The sequence below is a fragment of the Prosopis cineraria genome, unplaced genomic scaffold, assembly GCF_029017545.1.
Source record: "Prosopis cineraria cultivar Desert tree isolate PC_DT_omini unplaced genomic scaffold, ASM2901754v1 PC12, whole genome shotgun sequence".
Lineage (NCBI taxonomy): Eukaryota > Viridiplantae > Streptophyta > Magnoliopsida > Fabales > Fabaceae > Prosopis > Prosopis cineraria.
The window spans coordinates 2,431,695-2,456,333 of NW_026555343.1; the positions used below are offsets into that span (position 1 = coordinate 2,431,695).

Below are 24,639 nucleotides of genomic sequence, written 5' to 3' on the forward strand. Positions count from 1 at the left end.
TTGAGGGTTTTATGGTCACCGGGTTTGTGATTTTCGTTTCTTAAATAGCTATGGGTAGCGTAGGGATGGGGCGAAGGGAAAACCAAATCCGCTTCTGGAGGGAAGGAATGATGCAAGGGATTACGTCACCAAAATATAAGCAAAGTACCACTAAAATTCATACTCTCAAGTCTCAAGTAATTATATATTGATTTCTTCCTTTTTCTTATGATTAGTTTTAATTTATGATGGTTGAAAATAAGATATAAGTACACAAAAACAACAATCTATGTTAATGAATATAAGAGGTAGAATGTAAAATATATTTTTTATAAATATTAAATTACTTATATCTTGAATCAATATTAACAGAAGGAAACATTAATATATTAAATTGGAGGGAGTAAGTTGTACTATAAAAATTGTCTATTCAAACTCCCTTCATTCAATATTATAAGATATTTTTAATAGAATTACACATTCAATGAGTTAGTAACTTATTTTTAAAATTACATACTCTTTTTTTATTTATTTATATTTAATAAGGTGTCTTAATTAAAAAAATTTATTAATTACATCTCTTAATTAAGTGTGTTTTTAAAAAATAACTCTTTAATTTCACTTTGAAAGATATATTTGAATATGTAACCTAAAAAAATGTCTTATATTTTTAAACAAATGGAGTAATAATTTATTGAATATATATCACAATTTAAGGTGCACTTACTCTAAATAATCAGAGTATCCCCAAACAACATTGCTGAAACTTGGAAGCCACCTTTTTTTTTTTTGAAAAAAACTAGAGATAATTAAATTTTCAGTTTTTCATGTTTGTTTTAATTATCAATTTAATTTCTCAAATTTAATTTTAATTGATTTGGTTCTTTATGTTTTTTAAATTATTATGTTAGTTATTTAAATTTTAAAATACAAATTAACTATCCAATTATTCTATTGTATAACATATATTAATGACTTGATATCTAAATAAGAACAAATTAATTTAATTTTTTCAATCTAATCCTTTCTATTACGTTTTGTTATTTTATTTTGGAAAAATATAATCTTTAATCTTTATAATTTTATCAAATTTTACTTTTAATCCTTATAATTTTTTTATAGTGTTTTCAGTTCTTATAAAGATTAAAAATACTAAAAAAATTAAAACTATAGGGACTTAAAAAATAAAAGCCATCCAATCTTTATAAAATTATAAGGACTAAAAATATTAAAAAAAATTATAAGGATTTAAAATAAAATTATATAAAATTATAAGAGCTGATGATTATATATTCCTTTTTATTTTTAAAAATTTTCATGTGTTTACCCATTCACATGATGCTGGTGATGTAATCTCTTGCGTCACCGCACCTCATCAAGATAATCGATTTAAAATCCTTGTTTAATTACTTCAAGCAATACCACTATTTATTTTGTAATTTCGAATTTAAGTTATAAAATATAGAGTTACATTATATAAAAATTTTAAAAAGGTATTTTCAAAATATTTATGAGGCCATTAATAATAATAATAATAATAATAATAATAATAATAATAATACATTGAGTTTTCAAAGATACAAGGCTATAAAATTAAAAAAATACCACTTAGTTTTTTTTTTTTTGGGAAGAAAGAGGTCAAAGCCCAAGAACTGCTATTAATAAAAGAGTTGGGAAACAAATCCATACAATCATTTTGAACAAAAGACTGTAGATAGTTAGGAACACTATTTAAAAGAACAGTAACGTTAAGGCCTTCCTTCGCAAGTCTGTCAGCAACCTTGTTTTGATTCCTTGAGATGTGCTCCAATTTAATCTCCCATTGAGAAGTAAGAAGCTTACGACTTTCCAGGATGACAAGACCATGCAGAGAGGGTACGTTGGAGTCACAAAGAGTGTCGACAAGGGGTCTCAAGAGTCAGATTCAACTACTAGTTTTTTAAGTCCCATGCCATGTGCCAGTTGAAGACCTTTTAGGCATGCCCATGCTTCAGCGTGAAAAGGGTTACATTGGCCTAATTCCTGGGTAAAACTAGTAAGCCAAAGACTAGAATTGTCACAGATGGCCCCACCACTGCCAGCTTTCATACTGGTTTGTGAGACTACACCATCAACATTCAATTTAAACCATCCATGAGGAGGGGGCAACCAGCTAAGGTTGGTGTTGCTAAAGCCAACATTAGTACTAGGTAATGAGTTAGGCTTAGAAACAAAGGATTTCCAAACAACAGAAATAATCAACAAAGGGTTCTGCAACTTTTTAAATTGGGGCTAGAATATCATATTGTTTCTCCATTTTGATAGGTGCCAGATGGAGACTCTCTAGAAAAGGTCTCATTTGGATATAGTGTTGTTTCCTGGATTTCTCTTCAAATTCAAAGCAATCCAATCTCTTACAAAGCATGAGAAGAAGGTATGTAAGTATCTTGGATCAACGAACAAGCATCAAAAGTCTTGAGCATAGTTGCAATCTCTTAAAATATGAATTATGTCCTCATCCTTTTGTTGGCACTAGGAACAAAGAGGAGAGGTATGAGACCATGAGCTTCTCCATGCATTTGTTGGTAGAAGGTTGTGGAAGACCATCCATAAGAAGAATCTAATTTGCTTTGCTCCCTTGCATTTCCAAATGGACTTGAAAACATGACTATGGAGGTTGTCTAGGTTTTTCTCAATTGAGAAGTAGGCACTCTTAATTATGAACTCCCCAATTAGTAGTTTTGGCATGACATTGCTAGGAATTATGTTGGATTCTGAAATCCCAAGAACCAAAGGCAACCCAATCTTTGCCCTTCTTGTGTTGTGAGTGGTTGAAAACATAAGTCCTTAATGCGATTTCTTGGAATTAGCCAAAATTTCAGTGAAGAAATTGATAAAATGCCCATCTCGAATCTACCATTTTGTGCCTTGATCAATAATTTCCTTCTATTGACAAATGAAGTGCCATAGTTGTGAGTCTCTTGACTTAGCTTGTAGAAGGGAGTCTTGCTTTCTCAGCATATATTTGTTTTGTAGAACCTCAGTCCATAGACTATTGGAGCCAAAAATAAGCCTCCAAGATAGTTTTGTTCTACATGCTCTATTGACAAAAGTAAGTCGCTTAAAGCCGAATCCTCTATACATGGTTATTAGAACCCAGACTGGACCGATCGGTTTAACCGAGAACCGGCCAAGTATTCGGTCTAAAAGTGATGCAAAACTGAGGGGAGAAAGTGTAACATCTCAATTTAAATTTTAATAGTTAATTTGGATTAATAGAAATTTAAAAAAAAATATTTAGAGGTAAGCAAATTAGTAGGAGATGATTATTAAATCTAACTTAAGATATAATTCTAAATTAAAATTTAAAAAAAATTTAAAATTTAAAAAAATTAAAATTAATTAATTAATTAAAAAACTATTAAATTATTATTATTATTATTAAAAGAAAAGGAAAAGGTATAAAAAAACAAACAAACAAAAGAAAGAAGAGGAAGAGAAGCTTTCGGCATCGTCCCGTGTAATGATTATCTATATATATAATAATAATAAAAAAAGAAGAGAGAGGAAAGAGGAAAATTTTAAAAAAATTGTGGGACCCACTCTTTATTTTAAAACCAACAGACTTCTCCTACGTTTTTCATTTCTCTCCTCTTTTCTTCATTCTTTCTTGCACGACACAGAGAGCGAAAACAGAGACGGCGAGTGCGACACCTGCGACAGAGCTGATTTAGAAGGTGAAGCTCCATATTAGGATATTTCAGATGAGATTTTAAGTATTCTAAGACTAAGTAAGTATTCTAAAATTTTTCTTAGTCATCCTTTCTCTTTGGTTTCTGATTTTGTGGTGGTAGAAAATTTAAAATTTAGAAGAAGGATGAATTTATGTTGAATAAATATGGTTTTTGAGGTTGTTAGTAGTGTAATAAATATTCTAGAGTATTATTTTGTTGATAGAATTGGAATTTGAGGCATTTGAGTTTATCCTTAGATTTCTATGGGTAGATTTTTGGTTAAATTTGAAAATATAAATTAATTTTTTGATATTTAGATGATTATTTGAGATGAGAAATAAATTATTATGGCTATAGAATAATGATTCTAGGCTTGAAATCAAGTTTGTAATTTTTGAGTATTTTTATGTGCGAATTTTTGGAATAAAAAGAGAAATTTTGATATTAGAAAAAATATTTGAATGAAATTATTGTGAAGGAGACTATTGAACCAAGTAGATAGGTTCAAATACATGAAATTAAATTTTAGAATTCAAGAGACTAAGACTAATTTCTTAAAAAAATATAAATAAATAAATAAATATAAAATAAAATAAATACTTAGGTGTTAGAGTATGAGTGAAAATTATGTTAATAATATTATTGACACATTGGACATGATCAATTGTAGATTAGTTTTCTTTTGACACCATTCAAGCTTTGGAAAGCTTTGGAAGTGTTGTAACTTGAGGGATAACCTTTGACCTCTTAAAGGTTGAGGTAACCGGGAGAAATCTATTTTATGCATTTGTATGTTAATTAATTAATTATGTTGGTGAAACAAAAGAATATCTATATATATATATATATATATCTAAATTTGAAATAGTTGTTTGTAATGCATGTGGCTTTGTTGAGACCTTATGATTTGTGACCAAGTTAATTGTGACTTGGTATAAGTAATGAGATTGATGTTGATGATGATGTGCACAATCTTGACTATAAATTATGAATTATATATATGAGTTTTTAAAATGCATTTTTTTATTAGTATGATCATATGGCGGGAGTTCGCCTTAGTGAAGGAGTTAGCGATTACACAAAATCCATATGGTACTTGGCTATTAACCGATAATCCTAGAGGTTATAGCCGCTACTTACCTTGTAAGGTACTGTAGCATTGTTCCTATCAAGGGACTTGACCCTACTGGCTTACCTGGAGTTTTGGGTAGAGCTAGTTTTAGGTATGACATCCCATAGTGTGTGATTTGAGAGAAATCGTGTTCATAAGTGAGTAAGGTAATCCTGGCCTGGTAGCCCCTCATGATATGATTAAGGCTTTGGGTAGTCTCACCACATGGATGATCCCTTCCGGTTGTTAGCCCACGGATTTCTTGTCAGAGGAAATAAGGGGGATATAAGGAAGAGATTGATTATGCATATTATTATTATTATGCCATTTGAGTGATTGATGGCTATGTTGAGAATATGATTATAATTGTAGAAATGAGAACATGTAGTAATTATGCGAATAATGTATATGTGGCTATTTGTGCAAAGTTTGTACTTAACTTTATTCTTGAGATTATTCACATGAGTTAGATGTTAATGTGATTAACATGTTATTAATGTGATTGTTTACATAGTCACTTTGATAAACTTATTAGTCACTTGTATTCATGATTAATTACCATACATTTGTACAACTTAGATGTACCTTAGTTACTGAGTGGTTGTACTCATCCCTATCTTTTAACATATTACAGGAGCTAACTCATCTGAGAAGAATAGAGGAAAGGAGCATTAGGCCAAGTGATAATAATCACTTCTGTAAGCCTCTCTCCTTTTATGTTGATATGTGTATTTAGTTTATGATATTGTCAATTAGAATAATATATTCTTAATCCACTTGCACTATGGGTTTTGTGTTAGATAGAAAGACATTTTGGGCCGTTGAGAATGTGTTTTGATGTTTGTATTATAGTAATGGGCCAAAATATTTGTGCAAGTAAAAATAGTTATTATCATGCTTAAGCATATGTTTAATTAAATGATATAAATTTTTAAAATATTTTAAAGACTTGGGATCCCTTTGTATTAAATAGTTTGTAAAAAAAAAAAATACATGTCAAGAATTCATTTAGGTTAATCTCATAATGAATAATCCATTTGGGTTAGTTCTTGATTAACCATTATTAGTGTGATGACTAAGTCCTAATTTAGGACGCAGTGACTCAGTGGTACCAGACTTCACCTTAACTTCGTTAAGGTGGTAGAGGTTGGAGGTTCGAGTCTGGGGAGGTTTCAAAAGACCTCCATGAGGGTGGGGTGAGGAATAACCACTATACCACCAGTGGGAAAGCTGACAATCATGTGGTGACATGTGTGTTGTCCAGCGCTGGGAAAAACCCTGGAGAGGCAGTGGTGACCCAGAGGGCTGTTATATAAAAGGCGCCTTTTATGTAATAGCACGGCCTCACCACTGCCTCCCCAGGGTCTTCTGGCGGTGCTGGGACCCCTCCCCTCACGGGGCCCAGATCCAGCATTCCCCATTGTACCACAGTGGGGAATGCTGGATCTGGGCCCCGTGAGGGGAGGGGTCCCAGCACCGCCAAAAGACCCTGGGGAGGCAGTGGTGAGGGCCGTGCTGTTACAGAAAGAACTGGCTATGAACTGGGCTCAAATCAGATTAAACCAAGAGAACCGATAGTTCAGATGGTTCAGGTTTATTTCTGCCTCACACTTTTTTTTTCAATTTTCTGGTAGAAACAATACAAACAAAAATAACCTAATCCTAATTCTTAAACCTTTCAGTCGCACACAAACACAGTCCAGACCAGAGTTTACTTTCCTTTGCTCTGTCTCAAAGCCTCGAACGTAAGTTGTTGCTACTACTGAGGTGACCTACTATAGAACTAGTTTGGCGACTTGTTATAAAACCAGTTCGACCTAGTCCTTCAAGCTTCTGTAGAACCAGATCTGGTAAACCTCCTGTGAGATGCCTTGAGCTGCATGAAGAGCTTGAAAAAACTCTTCTCTTTTTTTTAAAAAAAATATAAAACTTTCCCTCTGATCTTTGAAAAGGTTGACAATTTTTTCGAGCTCCGTGAGATGTCTTCTCATGTTTTTGCAGAAGTCTTTTATGTGATTGAAATTTTTTATTTTCCTCCTATTTATTTTATTTTTATCTATTCTTCTAAAAAACCTCGTCTCTCTACCTTCACAAATGAGATTTGTTTCCTACTGGCATTGTGCCCTCTGCAATTAAAATTCTCACTTTATTAGCATTAAATTTTCTTTAGTTTATTATTTTTTAATATATAATATTTAAAATATATTAATTTAATTACAAATGGTCTGACCCTGATCCGACCTTCGTTTGACCTTTGAATCGTGAACCAGTTCCTTGACCGATTCAATGTCCAGTCTGATTTTAATAACATTGCTCTATAGGCTTCAGGAAGAGTAATCTGGTTCCAATTAAGTGGGTGATATCCATTTTTGATGTCCTTCTAAAAAAAATTCCTTCGTGATCTTTCAAATTCATTGCAAATAGTGATAGGTATCATAGTGACTTGCATTGGATACAAAGGAATAGTGCTCAAGATTGATTTAGCAAGGGTGATTTTGCCAGCAGTTAGGAGACAATTGGCTTTCTATCCTGCAAGCTTTTTTTTCACTCTCTCTATTAAGTATTAAAATCTTTCTGTAGGCCTTCCTTGCTTGGAAAGAAGGAAACCAAGATAATTGCCAACATCATTAGAAATCTGCATATTTTTTATTCTACCTTTGATTGTTGTAGGCACATTTTTGGAGACGAAGAGTGATGATTTGGCATTGTTGACTTTCTCTTCAGATGCTGCACAAAATGTGTTTTAACATCATTTAAATGTCATATTTTTTTATAGATGGATTATAAATGACATGGCATACCATATCTATTTAAAAATTTCTCATGAAAGATAGGCAACAATGAGCTAAACGACAAAAGCCATCAGGTTACCATGATGCATTTATATTTATTTATGAGTTAAGGGTCATTTTTGTTCTTGAACTGTATGTGAAAGGTCACAAATGTCCCTAAATTTAATTGTAGGTTAATTCTGTCTTACAACTTTAAAGATTCCCTTCCTTATTTTCTTGTTGTTTTCTCATCGTTAATTAACCATTAGTGAACTCACATTATATTTTTAAATATTTTTTATCATAAAATATTTGAGTTAAGGGGTAAAAATGACCCATAATTAAGTTTGGGATATTTGTAACCTTTTGTATATAGTTTAGAGAGAAAAAATAACCCTTAATCCTTTATTTATTATCTTGTGTGGGCATTGTTGCCTAATATTATTTGCCAAAGTAGATATTATCAATTATCAAATAGAGAAAGGAAAAGAATTTTTTTTAAAAAAATTATCTACTTGTTGCGTTAAAAAATGTAAGGCATTTTTAACAGAATCTCACCTTCAATAAAGCAATTAATTATTTTCAAACTAACATCATCTTTTTATATTTATCCTTATTTAATAAGGTATTTCACTTTAACATAAATATAAAATGATTTATTCATGAGACCACTTTTGAAAAAAAAAATACAACAATTACACCTCAAAGAAGAAAAATACAACGATTACACCTCAAACACTAAAAGTGCCTTACATTTGTTAATATTCAACCTATAAAAAAAGATGTGTCTTATATTTTTAAATGAAAAGAGTATATTATTTGCCCTCTTGAATGTGATAATTGTATCTTTTTTTAATGAAAAACTAAAATACATTACTAATCAAACTAAAACAACACAGTCTAAGCAATGTTCAAAAGAAATAACAACACTATCCTCTTTTATCATCCTCCACACCTAAATTGGGCATGGATGATGATCAAAGAGGTAAAAATTAATAACTAAGGAGTGAGATAAACTTGTTAGTAATTGGTAACTCTATTAAAGTCCCTATACACATGATTAAATTTAATTTGGTTCTCCATAAAAAAGAAGTAGGGTTGTTCATTGAACCTGAAAACCTAGTCTGTCCAGTCTCACCCAGCATAAAAGATCTTATCTAACTCGGTGAGAATGACCTAGATGAGAGATAGATTGAAAAGGATTAGGTTTCATGTTCAGGTTAGACTGAGTTCAAGATAGGGTGTCTTGACTAACATGTCTGGTTTGACCTAAGGGATGTTATATATTATACATATATACACTTATGATATGTGACGTCATTTGTGAGAGGGATCTAAAATCCTTAGAATTACTGTGGCATTCCTTTGAGATACTAATTTTGATTGGCCATCTCATCCTCATTGGAAGCCAAAGGCTTGGCGCTCTGTTGCCTCTCCATGTTGAATATCTCCTTTCATCTTCATTTTTATAGTTTCTTCTTGCTTGGAATTATGCTTTTTAGTTCTCACAATCACTTGATCTGGACTTTTCCATGCTTGGTTTCTTAATGGTCGATGCTTTCTCTTTTCTTCTTGATTCTTAGATTTGCTTGACCTCATCTTCGTCGTTCTCAACTTATAGCTTCTATTCTTAGCTGTTTGCACAACGTTCTCACCATTGATGGCATTTTTTTAATATATCTTTATATCGGCATTCCATTTTCTAAAGGGTTTATGCATTTGAAGGTTCAAGTATTTTATTATATCTTTTTGATATGGTCTGATTGTATATTGTTTTGGTGATATTGTAAAATTATTAGTGTTTTGCTCAGATATTGCATTATTGGAATATTTTTTTTGCTGATATCATGATCTTATTATTGGGATTCATGTCTTGTATCTTATTTTTGTGATATGATTTTTTTTCCTTCACTTTCAAATTGAATTGATTGTTCTTCTCTATTCTAGTAGCTCGATCCTAACCCGGATAGCCAACCTTGGTCTACTTTGTCTTGGGTAAGTTTGGGCAAAGACCAGACTTTGGCTTTCATAAATCAAACCTTTCTTTGTCAAGATCGAATATTAGGTTTACTATAAACCTAGTCTTTCCCGATCTTTGTGTATCCCTAAAAAGAAGGACCTAACTTGGTCAATAATATCCTTAAAAAGATAGTTGACATTGCAGCCATGGAAATAATTGTATTTTAAAGTTTCAACTTTCATTAACTAAGGATTAAGAAGGTTTTATTTTTCATATTTATCATTCAATTCTATCAATTATTAATTGAGAATTATATCCAAGTCAATGTATATGATACATCTAACACATTAAGTATAGCAACCGTTCTTTTTTATTAAAATTACAAGCTTGAATGGATATATCTAACACATGTAAATTATAAAATATGTAAGTTTAGAATATCAAACATTATAGAGAAAATAATTTATTGTAAAAACTATACTTTAATCCTTAATTTTATCACAAGAAAGAATCAAAAGATTGAGTATTCAAGATATGATTTATTATATAAAATTAAGACAGTATTAGATAAAATATTATTTTACAATTTTTTGATACTCTACAATTAAGATAGGGGGGAGGAGACAAGAATTAGATGATATAAAATTAAAACAAACATATAATTTAATGAAAATATTTTTAGAAAGTTTTAAATAAAAAAATAAGGTAGTGTTTGAGGAGGTTTTTTTTTTCAAATAGAATGGAATAGGATTGCTAAAATTTCTATCTTATTGTTTCGGAGAATCTTTCAATAGAAGTGAAATGACTTGAGATGGCCTTTTAAGCTATCATAAACTCATTTTTTCTAACCCTCCAATTTGGAGATAATGATGTAATGGTATAATACAAGTAATATTATTGTAAAATTACTCCATCCTTCTCATTTCTTCTCATTATTTCACTCTCTCTCACTTTGAAGTCAAAAAAACACAATTATATTTAATTCAAATATATTAATTTTGTAATAATTTTAAATAAAATCATTCATTCCTAAAATAAAATTTTGAACTAATAAATTGTTCTATTTTGTTACACCCCATCTCATTCCATTAATGATCATTTATTTATTTTATCATATACTCTCAAACACATCTTGAGAATTTTAACTAATTTAAAAACTTTTTTTTACTCTTGATATATAAAAATTAAAATCCAATTAATTAATTATTGGTCAAAAAATCATTATTTTTTTAATACAAGGCCACAGATAATCATGCAAGATTAGGTCAAATCAAGACGCATAAGAGTGCGACATTCAAGCGGAGGATCTTACAAAATTAAGATGTTGATGTTGTCATTCAAAGCTTGTTGAGCCAACTAATCTGTACAATTGTTGGATTCTTTAAACACTTGGCTGAAGTTGATGACCCAATTCCTCATGGTGAGGGCTCTAATTTTGCTTATAGCTTCGTTGAAGGGGTGGTTGGAATTGTGGTGATGTTAAATAAGCGGTAAAGCTTTATTGGAGTCAGAGTAAACATTGACGTGGGTAAATTTGTAATCTCTAATAAAGAAAAATACCCTCAAGGATGGCCAGGAGCTCAGCAGTAGTACTAGGATGATCATCAAGGTATTTGGTAAAGCCTTTTATCCAATTACCTTGGTCATTGTGGATAAGGCCACCATATATAGCAGCTCCATTGGTGAAGACTGAACCATCAACATCTAACCTAATCCAGCCAGGTTTAGGTAGAGTCCATTTAGCAAAAGATCTGTCATAGTCCAAATGCATATTCTCAATTTGATTTTGGAGACAACTGTCATTGATGATGTCTTGGGTGTTGGAGAAGATGATATCCTTGTTAGGAATATGGTCTTTAGAGTATTTATAAGAGTAGCGGTCTTTCTAAATATTCCAATAGCAAAAAGTTATTTCTAAGTTTCTTTTAGTGTTTGGGCCTTCAAAATTGTTCTTTGCATTCCAAAGAATGCAATCCTGCATGGAAAGAGAGAAGAAAGTATTAAGTTTTGAATATTTTACTAATTTCATCCATACTTTCCTTGATTTAATACAGTCGCGTAAAATGTGAATGGAGGAGTTAGGGGAGTTGCAACTGAAGGGGCAAGCTCTTATAGAAGTATTTGCATTATCAGTTTTGAAAAATTTGGTATGGAGATGATCCCTATAGCTTTCCAGAGAAAAAAACTTGATCTTTTTATAAATAGGCTATTTCCATATAGTAAACCAAATTTTGTTGTTGGTATCTTCCCTACAATTCTCAATAGCTTTATAAGCAGACTTGATGGAGAAGTTATCATTCGAAGAAGGTTTCCAAATAAGAGTATCATTTTCTTTATGAGGGTTAGGAGGTTGTGTAACGTTCTCACTCTACTAAATACAATTAATTGATGAAACACATGGTAATCAAAGGATTAGCTTAAAAAGTGATTACCAAGGTTTAATTCAAAAGTAAGGGATCCCAAATTTTCTAAATAGAAATAAGTTAAAATTGATCAAAATCTTTTATATTAGAGTAAAAATAAGTTTTGAAAGCATGAGATACCTTAGAAGAGTAAAGAAGGTAAAAAAATTATTGAAAAACAAAACATATGCTGTAATTCAGAGCCATGCGCCGCAGCTCGTGCATGCTGTGCTGTAGCGTGTTGCTCTTTGTGCTATACATCGCGGCTTAGGCACTATGCGCCGCGGCGTGTTGCACAAAATTTCACTAGTTCTGCTGTCATTTAATAACAGAATTGGGGAACTTTTTGACTTGCCCCGATTCTCTGTTCGACATCCGAATGACGTGATCTAAGTATCTACAAATAGCTCTTTACATGAACTAACTAATGGCATAGGTTTCATTTTCAAAACAAGTCACACTAAGAAGTTGGACACCCAAATATAATTTGACCACTTTTCAATACTTTTACACAAAATAGATGTTCAAAACCCTCAACAAGTGCCAAAAGCTTTTCCTAATACTTGGACCATGTCCAATGGACCTAGGACTACCAGTACAGCACGTCATAAGTATCGAAACATCAATATAACAAAAATTCACTCCTCAACTCCATTTAACCAAAAACAAAGGGGAAGGTAATTTGCCATTGCATTTTACTCAAATCATTCAAAACACGTTCAAATTGTCATTTTTGCTCTTGTATTAGTATTTTGGCCTTATGAACACACACACACACACACACATCAACATACATAAAGGCTAAAGGCTTAAAATACAATTCTAACATTTTCAAACACCAAAATAGTGCAAGTGAGGTAATATACATCTTAGAATTGGCAAGCCATATACTATTACACAATTAAAGTTAAACTAGAGGTATACAGTAGGAATATGCTAATTTCCTGCCTCTTTAGTCTTCTCCCTCTCAACACCAGAGCTAGAGCCTAAAAAGTATTAAATAAGAGGAGTGAGTCGAGCTACTCAGTAACTAAGGTTAACCCTACCCTATGCAGTTATATATCAATTATAAAATAAATATATGCACAGGGAGATCAAATATGTAAAATAAGTCCACATATATCACAATTTATCATTTATCACTCTATAGCTTCTTTACTCACATAATTAGGTGCATTGTCATCATATTCTTAGTTATGTGACATGACCCATACTCTTACGACCTACCACCACTTAACACGTGTGACACGTCATATATTTACTAAGGCAATGATCAACCAACCTTATATCCTCCTTATTTCCTCAAATTAAAACCATAGGTTATAACACTGATTAGGGCTCTGTTCGTATGACTAGACTATCCAAGCTTACTAATTGTGAGGTATGACCTGGCCAAAGATCATAGAACTCACTCTCAAACTACGGTTGCCCCTATTCTTAAATCCTTAGGGTGTCTTATACCCTAGGCTATTCTCCTCATTGAACCAGTGGAGATAGCTAGGTTCTAGTCCCTCGACAAACTATGGGATTGTCCCTTAACAAACAGTGAGACAAGGCTATAGCCACCATGTATCAGAGGGTAGCCTAATTACCATATGCATTTTCTCTACTCCCAAATCCCTAGGCAAACTCCCACTACTGATCATGTCATAAACAATATTCACTTGTTCTCGCTTTTCACTTTCATATACTCACTTTTACTATAACCACGTTGGGCTGACGAGCTTGTGCTACCAAAGTATGTATTCTCATCACTTTCTCAAATTTATTTCATTGCTAATACACAAATATCTCTACTCATCATTGCATTCATTTTTCAAAACATACGTATTTTCATAGTAAAATCCTTTTGACTCTGCATTTTGCATTTTAAGCCAATATAGTATTGTGCTCAATCAAATTTTCATATACTCATTGAAAACTAATATATAATTTTACATAAAAATCAATCTCATGCATGTAACATTCACCATTTGCATTCAATAATCAATTAACATACAACTATTTAAAGTAGAGTTTTTTCTTGGTTACCTCAAACCTTTGAGAGGTCAAAGGTTTACCCCTCAATCAATTAGCTTTCAAGTTTAAATTTCCACTCTAATAGGTGATCAAGAGCCAAAGCTACAATCAACTAAGTTAAATTCCATCAACATAACAAACTCAAACATTTGAACCCTCAATCTATACTTCTATATTGCCCAACCTTTACTTTACAAGAGGTAGAGCCTAACCATTGGGTTTAATAATTACCTTTAGCCCCAATAGCATTAATGAACCATTAAATCCCTATTAATGGCATCACAAACTTCTAACCACCCATAATAAATAGGATTTTTAGGTATTTATGGTGCCCAACAACTCAAGACACCAAAACTCATTATACCTAGGTTTAAATACTTTAATCTACCCCCATTAACTCTATTTGATTCAATAAATTCAAACCCACAATCTATATGGACTGAAATCCCACTTCCATTATCAAATCCTAACGATAAATTCATAAATGTGGAAGAAATGGAGAGACTAATGAGTATGATACTTGCTCTGGGTGTTTATAGCCTTCAAAATACTCTCAAAGTAGTTTCCAAGAAAACTCTAGCAAAGCATTGGTAAAGAGAAAATGGCCATGTGCTGCGGCACATGGCACAGAGAGGTCCTCCCTCGCTCAAAAATGGCTGTGTACCATGGTGGACGATTTACGCACCGCGGCATATGGCACAACAACTTTAACTTTTCCTTTTCTTTTCCTTTTGATGCTTGGGTGGTCCGCCTCGATACCGGACCTATAACTAGGGCTGAAATAGCAATAAACATGATTATTAGACCTCTCTGGCCACACACCACTTCAATTTACTTAATTACTCTAATTAGATTTAATTAATCAGGGAAATAAAACTCAAGATGTTACAGGTTGAACTAATAGGATAGAGTTAACCACTTCCAGGTGAAGGTAACGATTAATTTTTCCAATATTCCATCATACCCATGACTAAGTGAAAATCTAAAACTCTAGCATGTAGAATAGCCTAAGCCTTAGGAGAAGCATTCATAACAAAAGGCTCAGGAAGAGGAGACCACCTATCGTACCAGAAGGATATTTGATCTCCTTTACTGCCTTTCCAGCCAACATGATGTATAAAGGCATCTTAAACTTTACAACTACTATTCCAAAGGTAAGAGGAGGAATTAGGTTTGCCGACTAGTGGGATAGTGGGTTTATTGCATTTATATTTATCACGAAGGATCCAAACCTAAAGATAATTAGGTTTGGTAATAATTCCGTAATAGAGTTTTATAATGAAAGCAATATTTTGGTTCTTAATTTCTTGACCATTTTCTTTTCCTTTAGTAATATTATCCTAAGAGAAAAGATGAGGTTTTTTTTTTAACCATCAAAGGAGCCCCAAAGAAAGTTATGAGAACTTTTATCTAATTTAGAGAGAACATTGTCAGGAAGGAGCATATTTTGTATAAGATAGCTAGGAATGGCATATAGCACAGACTTTATGAGAATAGATTTTTCTGCAATATTGTGATAGGAACTTGTCCACGAAGATAAATGAGAACAAGTCTTTTAAATAAGAGGAGCAAAAGTTAATTTAGAAGCTCTTTCATGCAGAATGGGAATCCTAAAATATTTACCAAGATTCCTAGTAAGTAGGATTCTTAATTCATTGTTGAATTGTAAGGCTCTATTAATGTTGGCATTTTTGGAGCAATAGAGTTTTGATTTAGCATTGTTGATTTTATCCTGAGGTATTGCAAAAATTGTGAAGACAATTTTAAATGATCCTAGCTTGAAGAATAGATGCATCTGCAAAGAGCAATAAGTCATCAGCAAAGAAAAGATAGGAAATAGGTGGTCTATTAGTAGTTAGATTAATAAGTTTCCAATCATACTTATCTATACTACTAAAAATACAGTGACTTAATCTTTTAATGCAAAGTGAAAAAAGATAAGCAGAGAGAAGATCTCCCTGCCTAATACCTCGAGAAGGCTTGAATTCATGTGATGGTTCTCCATTCTAAAGGACTTTCAAGCGTGCAGAAGAGACGGCTACTATGATGATTTTTTTTAAATGGGAATTTATTGTAATAGCTTGGAGAGTATAATCAATGAAGTTCTAGAATAGTCTATTAAAAGCCTTTTCAAGATCTAATTTGAGAGCCATGAAGCCTCTTTTTTCAGTTTTAATTCTTATGGAATGTATAACTTCTTGAGCTATAATAAAGTTATCACTGCTTTGTCTTCCTTAAATGAAACTACATTGGTTGTCCATAATAAGATGATTTATACAAACTTTGAGGTGATTAGAAATGATTTTAGTGATAATTTTATGGCTCATATTACATAGATATTGGATAAAAATCTTTCATGCAAGTAAGGTGATCCAATTTAGGGATAAGTGTAATGAAGGTGTCATTAACCTCAGTGATAGTGTTTAGATCCCTAAAAGCCTTCTTAATCAATTTAAAAATGTTGTTCTTAAGATCTTCCCAATGGGTATAGATGAAATTAGCATTAAGACCATCAGGATTAAGCGTTTTGAAAGCTCCTATGTAAAAAAAAAACTGTCTCAATTTCTTCTTTAGTAGATTCTCTATGGAAGGAGAGTAGTTGGGTATAAGACAGTGGAGGAAAAGTTCTATCAGTAATGAGCTTAGGTTTGAAGTAAGAGGCAGCCAAGTTTGTGAGGGAGTTTTGCTTGTGAATCCAGTTGCCATTATCATCTTTAAGAGATATGACTTGATTTCTTTTTCTTTAGATGATAGTAGAGGCATGAAAAAATTTTGTGTTTTGATGACCCCATTTCAACCATTTGCATCTGGATTTTTAGTAGCAAATTAATTTCTCTTGGAGGAAAAACTTATTGTAATCCTTCCAAAAGGATTTCTCTAATTTTTTAAGGAAGTAACTGTCTTTGAAATTCCTTTTCCAGTCTATCCCTTTAAGTCCTTTTAGGATTCTCCTCTTTTTAGTAGTAATACTGCCAATATTGTTTTCATTCCATTCGGATGCTAGCTCGATGAATTTGGAGATCCATTCTATCTAATCTTTACTATGCCATGATTCATTAATTAGATGTTTGAAGGAATCTTTTAGAGACCATGTGGCATGATATTTGAAAGGTGTAGCTCGCTAGTTCGTAACACTCTTATCATCAAGTTTAATTCTAATCAGCTGATGATCTGAGCTATATTTAAGAAGATGATAGTTATTGGTATTAGTAAAGGAAAGTCTCTATTCAATCTTGTAAAAGGCCTATTCAAGTCTTTCCTTAATATTTCCTTTCTCCCAAGTAAATCTTTCTCTGGTGTAATTAAGATCCAAGAGACTAGAAAGGTTGATGCATTGTCTAAAGAGTTTCATTGATCTCTAATTATAACCATTACTACCACATTTGTCTTCGCGAGATAGATAAGCATCAAAATCACTAACAAGAAGCCAAGGTTCATTTATGTTCCTGGACAGATTAATGATTGTTTGTCAAAGATGGTCACGATTGCAAGGGTTAAAGTCCCTATAAATGCAAGATAAAAGATAGGAAGAATTATCATAGGGAGTTGTGACTTTGAAATGTAGGAGCTGCACATTAGAGTAAATGTACTTAATTTCACTATATCATTATTCCAAATCAGCCAAATGCCTCTAGCATATCCAATGGCTTCAACACGAATCCAATTAAAGAATCCCAATTTCCTGACAATTTTATTAGCTTTTGCACTATTAGCTCTAGTCTCATCCAGAATAAAAATATGAGTATTATAGTATTTATCAATTTTTTTAATCCTGGAAGGAAAACTTTTAGCACAAGAACCCTTACAATGCCAACAAATAATATTCATAGAAAAAGATAAAAGGAAAGAAGAACCTGTATAAGGATTAACCGTAAATATCTGAATGCATTCCCTCAGCCTAATCATCGTTGAAGTCATCATTTTCTATATCTTCATTGAAAGGATTATTTTTAAAATTTTCATCAAGAACATCATCCTCTATATCTTCATTGTCTAGATCACCCACAAGAATGATATTTTCTAGTTCCCTTGAAATTTTGTTTTGGTTTGCCATTATAATGTCATCACTGAAGTGTGTCTTGGGGATGATAATGGGAAAGGAATTTGGGTCTGGAGGTTTATTTTGGTCTTGGGTTAGTGGTTGAATTTTTTTAGGTGTGTTGGTATTATTCCAGACATTTAGATTCGATGAAAATATGTATTCTATGTTTTGAGTATCATTATTAGGTTTATCATTATTGGTTGTGCTAGTAGGTTGAGAAGAGGAGCCCATGTTCCTTTTGCTTCCTTTTACAACAAGGTGGATTCTTTTATTGGGCTTGCTTGATACTTTATTAGGCTTCTCTTATTCTTTTAATAAATCATCATTCAAGGCTTTTAGGCCTTCCCAAAAGAAACTAGGCCTAGTTTACTTTTTTCTTATTCTTCTCATCCATCGTCTTTCTATTTCAGCACATAAATCATTTGTGTCTTCTGCATTACAATATCTTTGTGTGGGTTCATCATTTGCATCATTTTGTCTCACTCTTTTAGACCCAGAGAGGTCTTTCCTTCTCTATACTTTTCTGACAGTATTACTAAGGTAGTTCATAGGAGGCTTATTTTGCTTGATTTCTTCACTGCCTTTTTTTGATTTCGCTGCCATTGACCTTCTCAAGGTTAGATAAAACATCAAATTTAAGATTTAGAGGAGAGATTTATACCTCAGTTTGCTTGAGTAGGGTGTCCATGCCACTGATTGGAAAATCTGCTAGTTGAAGGCTCGAAGTTTCTACCCATTGGGTGCCTTGTGTAACATGATTTGAAAGGCCTTTGAGGCTTATTCCATTCACCATAATCCTCTTCCAGTAAGATTTTTGATGATTCATTAGAAGTTGATACTGGCTGGTTGTATGGGTTAGTTTGATTGATTTATTGCTTATTTTGTGCTTCCTTCCTGTTTTGCTTCTTTTGCAAATTTTCTGGATTATGGGGGCAATTGCTCTTATTGTGACCATAGCAGCCACACCTAAAGCAAATGAGATTGAGGCTCTCGTATTCCATATTAGAGAGTTCATCTTTGATAAGCAGCCTTGGAACAAGTTTTTTTGCAAATTAATTTCTACATTAATTCTGATAAATTTACCTCTCTTTGTTTTCCTACTTATTTCCTAAGAATTTGATTCTAAAAGTGTGTTTGTATCTACTTTAAGAGTCTTTCCAATACAATTTCCCATCCTCCAGAGAATGTCTTTATCATATCATTGAATTGGGACGTTTTAAAGCCTAACCTGTAGAGCAATCTTACTTAGAGAGTTAGTGTTAGGATTGAAATTTGATGACCATCGCTAGACAAGGATGTAGTGATCAAAAATAGTCCAAGGACCACTATTTAAAATATGCTCATATACTTTAAGGTTTTTAATTCTCATGATATAATAGCTGTCTACTGAATCAATCAGCTTAAAGTCTTTAAGATTTCACATTTTAACTAATCTTGGCTTGAGGGATCTCGGATGAATTTGGATGCCAAGGGTGTTGATCACCAATGCATCTATCCAGGGTAATCAAATATTTTTCCATTCTTCATTTGATATCGAAACCATTGGGTAGCGATCCATGAGATTCTTTATTGATTATGAAGAAATCCATTCCTTATCTAACTCTTTGGCAAGTGTGGTATTAATATACTTAGTATCTTTTGCTTCTCTGATTTCATAGCATCCATTATAACTGATTAGGGAATCTTTATAGGAGGTTAGGGAATTCCCTTAATCATGTCTTCATTACTGGTAGAAACATTGTTTGTTGAATTCCATTTTTGGATTTCCATCGGTTGAATAGCAGGGGAGACTTGTTCATTCACAAGTTGTTTGTTTGTTTTACTCTGTAGAGTTTGAGATTATACCATGATTTAATCTTTATCAGCCATATCATCGTCTAACTTCGTCACATTTTTGTTTAGCAGATCCATTTCTTCTTTGGATGCAGGTGGATCCATGTTCTCTTTGTCATTCATTAATATAGAGAGGGTGAAATTTAGGTCTGGAATGAATTTAGAGTTCATTAAGATGGAGACTGAGTTTGAAGAAGGAGGCTAAAAGGCAAATAATTAAGGAAGAAGATAGATCTTCTTTTCTCTAGAAAATTAGAGAGAAGGGAGAATTTCTCACTCTTAATTTGTCCTCTAAATCAGAAAACTCTTTACTCTAGGCAGCCTTTGCACACTAAGTCACTAATCAAAATAACAATAAAAAATAATAATAATTATTTAAGTATTAAGCATTTACCATGGTTGTTGGCCAATAAAAGCATTGACGGTGGTGATGTAATCTCTTGCATCACTTCCAAATTTTCATTTTAAAAAATTAAAATTTTAAAATTAAGATATTGACTTTTAATTTTAAAAAAACACTTTATTGACCGAATCTGGCTTCATAAGAACCTGAACCAGAAACTCACGAACCATAATTAAAACCCATAATCTCCAGATCTGATATTCCATTCTTTAGAGAAAACAACCACATCAATGGCTTCAAACCAACAAGTGAAGCTTTTCGGAACCGTAGGAAGTCCATTCGTGACGAGAGCAGAGATTGCTCTGAAACTCAAGGGAGTGGAGTACGAATACGTTCTCGAATCACTGACCAACAAAAGTGATCTTCTTCTCAAGTACAATCCGATTCACAAGAAGGTCCCTGTTCTTCTTCACGACGAGAAGCCCGTCTGCGAGTCGCTCGTGATCGTTGAATACATCGATGAGGCTTGGTCTGGCTACCCAATCTTGCCCTCTGATCCTTATCACAGAGCCCTGGCTCGTTTCTGGTCCAGGTTTATCGACGACAAGGTCATTCAACAGTTCAAGCTAGTTCTTGTCTTTTCTCTGTTAATTTTCTCTATAGGAATTTGAATGATGAGTCGTTAAACAAGTGTTCTGCTGCTTGATTTTAGGTTTTACCTGCAGTATTTAAAGCAGCCTGGAACCCGAACGAGAAGGAGAGGGAAAATGGTGCTGCAGAATCAAGAGAGGCTCTGAAGATTCTGGAGAACGAGCTGAAAGGAAGGTTCTTCAACGGAGATTCGATCGGATTCGTGGACATCGCTGCTCTGTTCGTCGCTTTCTGGTTGCCAATAATTCAAGAAGCCGGCGGGCTTGATCTGTACAGCGGTGAGAAATATCCAAAGCTGGACAAGTGGGGTCAAGAGATTCTGAATGACCCTGTCGTGAAAGGAGTTTTGCCTCACAGGGAAAATCTCCTCACCTTCTTCAAAGCTCGCGTGCAGAGCATCTTTGGTTTGAAGTAGATGATCAAAAAAATTACCAGTAATCCATGTTTGAGTTGGTAAATTATCAAGTGTTGTGATTAGGAATCGAAATAAGATGTGTAACTAGGGTTTTCTCTTGCAAAAGAACCTGACGTGACTATCACTTTGTTTAGGGTCATCATATCACAAATCGAGTTCTATTGAATGTTGTCCTTTCTTGATTTTCTTTTTTGTGAGCTTTATGAATTGAAAGCACGAGGGGTCTCCTGGAGGGATCTCTCCTTTTCTTTTTTCCCTTTTTTTTATCACTTTTCCAACAACCTTCATCATTCATTATTATTTTATTAAATAATTTTTTTAAATTATAAAATAAATAAAAAGTAAAAATTAGAGATATAAAAGAAAAAAGAGAAAAAGAAGAGAAAAAACAAAGAGGAGAGACTCCTCTCCCCTCTTGCTATCTGGCTCCGGCTTCATATCCCTGAAGATCCGTAAATGGACCGACTTTTGCACTTTAATTGAAAGGACAAAAGGTTACTCATTTGTTTTTGGAATTACATGGCCACGACCCACGATCTTAGTTGCGCAAGAAAAAAAAAGGGGGGGGGGGGGGGTGGGCAGGATCAAGTCTGATAATAAAAGAGTTCTGTGCCCTCAAGGTGACTTGTTGATGATCCTCGTATCATGAAACTTGGTAAGTAAGCCCGTCGACAGGTTCAGTTGGACTTCCCAGACATCAGCAACTGTTGCAAGACAATTATTGGTAAAGAAAAAAAAAAGTGGATTCAGATTGTTGTTTTTGTTGGGCTTGGTCTTCACATTCTGTAGAGGTGGGCTGATTGTAAAATATACAATACTGGCCCTGGTCATTGACAATGTGGCCATGCACTTTTTTGGATTTCAATAAACAAATGTGATATGATAAATAATGGAATGTAATCCGAAAAATGAGTCACTATTATATAATGACTTATGATTAAGGTTTGTTCAACTTTTTATACTTTTTTGTATAAATAGTTATGAAATTTTGTTTAAATACTATTATATAATAAAAAATTGATCAATTTAATAGAAACAAACACACTCCTTTCATCATCACTTATCACCTTAATTAGTGCAATAGGTTGGTGCTTGATCAAATGTATTGAAACTTACAAATCCATCATGTGCGTTTGTAGCCAAAATTGGGAATATAATAATTAGTAATTGGCTTCCAGTGTGCAATATTTAAAGAAACACACTAATTTCTGTTTAAAAGTATATATCCTAACTTGGTCAATAACATGCATAAATGGATGTTGCAAAGAGGTAACATGTGATTTTTGAATAATACAATTACCACGTTGAGTAAATCATCCACTTTTTTGTTTGGGTCATGAAGGGCTAACACAGGAAAAACAAATATTCCATAAATCAGCGTATCGATGAGTGAAAGTGTTTGATATGAATGTGTTGAATTTCCACCTGCCAGCCTTTACTGACGAGTCTCTTTATCTTGGAGCTTTTTGTTTGTCTAATCTCGGATCCTTTTAAAATCTAAACTACCCTTCTTCAACTACCCTTTTCATGACTGTCTCTCTCTAACACCATTAATCATTTGCACCAAAATTAACCAACTTTACCCACACCCTTCCTATATAAGAAACTGAAGAACCTATCACCTTGTCACGACATTGGTTTTTTTCATTAAGAGGCCAGCATCACAGAAAAAGTTACCTACGAAGGGTTTTGACCAACAAAAAGTCAAGTAAAATGTCATGGTGTGGAATTGTTAAGGACGTTAGCTCTAATGGGTGGCATTATCATGAGTCTCACATTGAAAAACCTCACAAGTGGTGTGAGATTTATAAGTGTGATGGACTCTTTCACCTAATAGACTAGTCTTTTGAGATACGTTCTCTCTTTGGACTTGTGCTCGTCACACACTCACAAACAAGGTCTTCAGCAAAGAGATAAAGTATGTAGCCAAGGCTCAAAAGCAAGAAGTGAGGCTTTTTGAAATCGTGGGTAGCTTAGAGATGACGAGTGTAGAAATAGCTCTATAACTTAAGGGAGTGGAATATGAATACCTTCATGAGTCACCCACCAATAAAAGTGATCATCTTCTCAAAGTAAATATAACCTAGTTCACAAGAAGAGGTCTCCATGCTCGTTCATAAAAGCCCATATGTGACTCTTGTGATTCTTCAATATATTGATGAGAACTGGAAATCTCATTCCACCTTGCCTTCTGATCCTTAACATGCTATAACACCTATCATACTATCTAGATACTTAGCAAACACTTGTTGAAGAATAAAGGCTCCATTCACTTTATTTAATTCTAAGCATAAAATTTTTTTTTGACATCATAATTAAATATAACCAAATTCTAGAAATCTCAAATCAAACCAGTTTATGGTGGACTACCATCCAATAACAATAAAAACATATAGAAAGAAAGAAACATAGTCCAAAAAAGATAAAAAGTCATATAGTCATGACAAAAAGTAAATATAATCCTGCATGTACTGCGAGGAGTACAAGAACCAAAGGCTTATTCCTCCGCCGCCTTCCTTTGATTCCTATTCAGGCCTTCACCTGAAAAATGTTAAAGGGGTGGTACTAACGTTTCAGTAACCCAAAATTTAATCATACATGTACAAACTACAACCACACAATCATATAACTAATATACAAGTGAGTTCATGAGAATTATTCAGTTATAACATAAGAATTTCATAGGATATAGCTCGTAACATGTCGACATGCAATACCAAAAATCTTCTTTATTACTCCATCCACCTTTATTCCGCTAATTGGAACCATAGGCTTAAATATGGTGTGGCCGTTTAGCCCACATGCTGGACTAACCAAGCTTATCTAGTGCTCGAGATATACATGGCCAAAGGTACAGAGCCCAAGCTCAAACTATGGCTCTCCTCCTTGAAAAACCTTAATCAGGAGATGTCACTGTTCCACATTTCCTTACAAACCCGATTAGGTAAGTATTGAAGAACAGGGCTTTGAAAAAGGCTAACTACTTTGTGTGCAGTATAGGCAAACCATGTGGTCACTAAATCATATATACATCAACATCGTCATCTCCTCATCAACCCATCCCCTAATGCATACTGCACATATACAACATTTACATCGTATACAATCATACTTGAAAAGAAATAGAAATATCTCATTCGATCAACTCAAATTACAAGCATGCTTGAAAGAAATAAACCACTCTTAAATAATATATACCATTTCCATTAAATAAAATTTATTAATATGTATTTACAAGCATGCTTGAAAAGAAATACTAACAGTAATATATAGTTGAGCTACAAGCATATTTGGCAGAATTTAAGTAACATATAAATTTTCTACAATTAAATTTATGATTATACGCATTCGTTATCAAACACAAAGCATTCACACATATGAAAAAACCTCGAGTTACCTA

The 24,639-nt window shown here is 33.1% G+C and overlaps 1 protein-coding gene across 1 annotated transcript; it reads left to right on the forward strand.

Moving 5' to 3' along the window:
• The first annotated feature begins 20,397 nt into the window (after positions 1 to 20,397).
• On the forward strand, positions 20,398 to 21,492 carry LOC129288566 (probable glutathione S-transferase). Its single transcript, XM_054925197.1, has 2 exons — positions 20,398 to 20,781; positions 20,886 to 21,492. Exons 1-2 carry the CDS (start codon positions 20,464 to 20,466, stop codon positions 21,237 to 21,239), a joined length of 672 nt encoding a protein of 223 aa, XP_054781172.1. The 5' UTR covers positions 20,398 to 20,463; the 3' UTR covers positions 21,240 to 21,492.
• Positions 21,493 to 24,639: the final 3,147 nt, after the last annotated feature.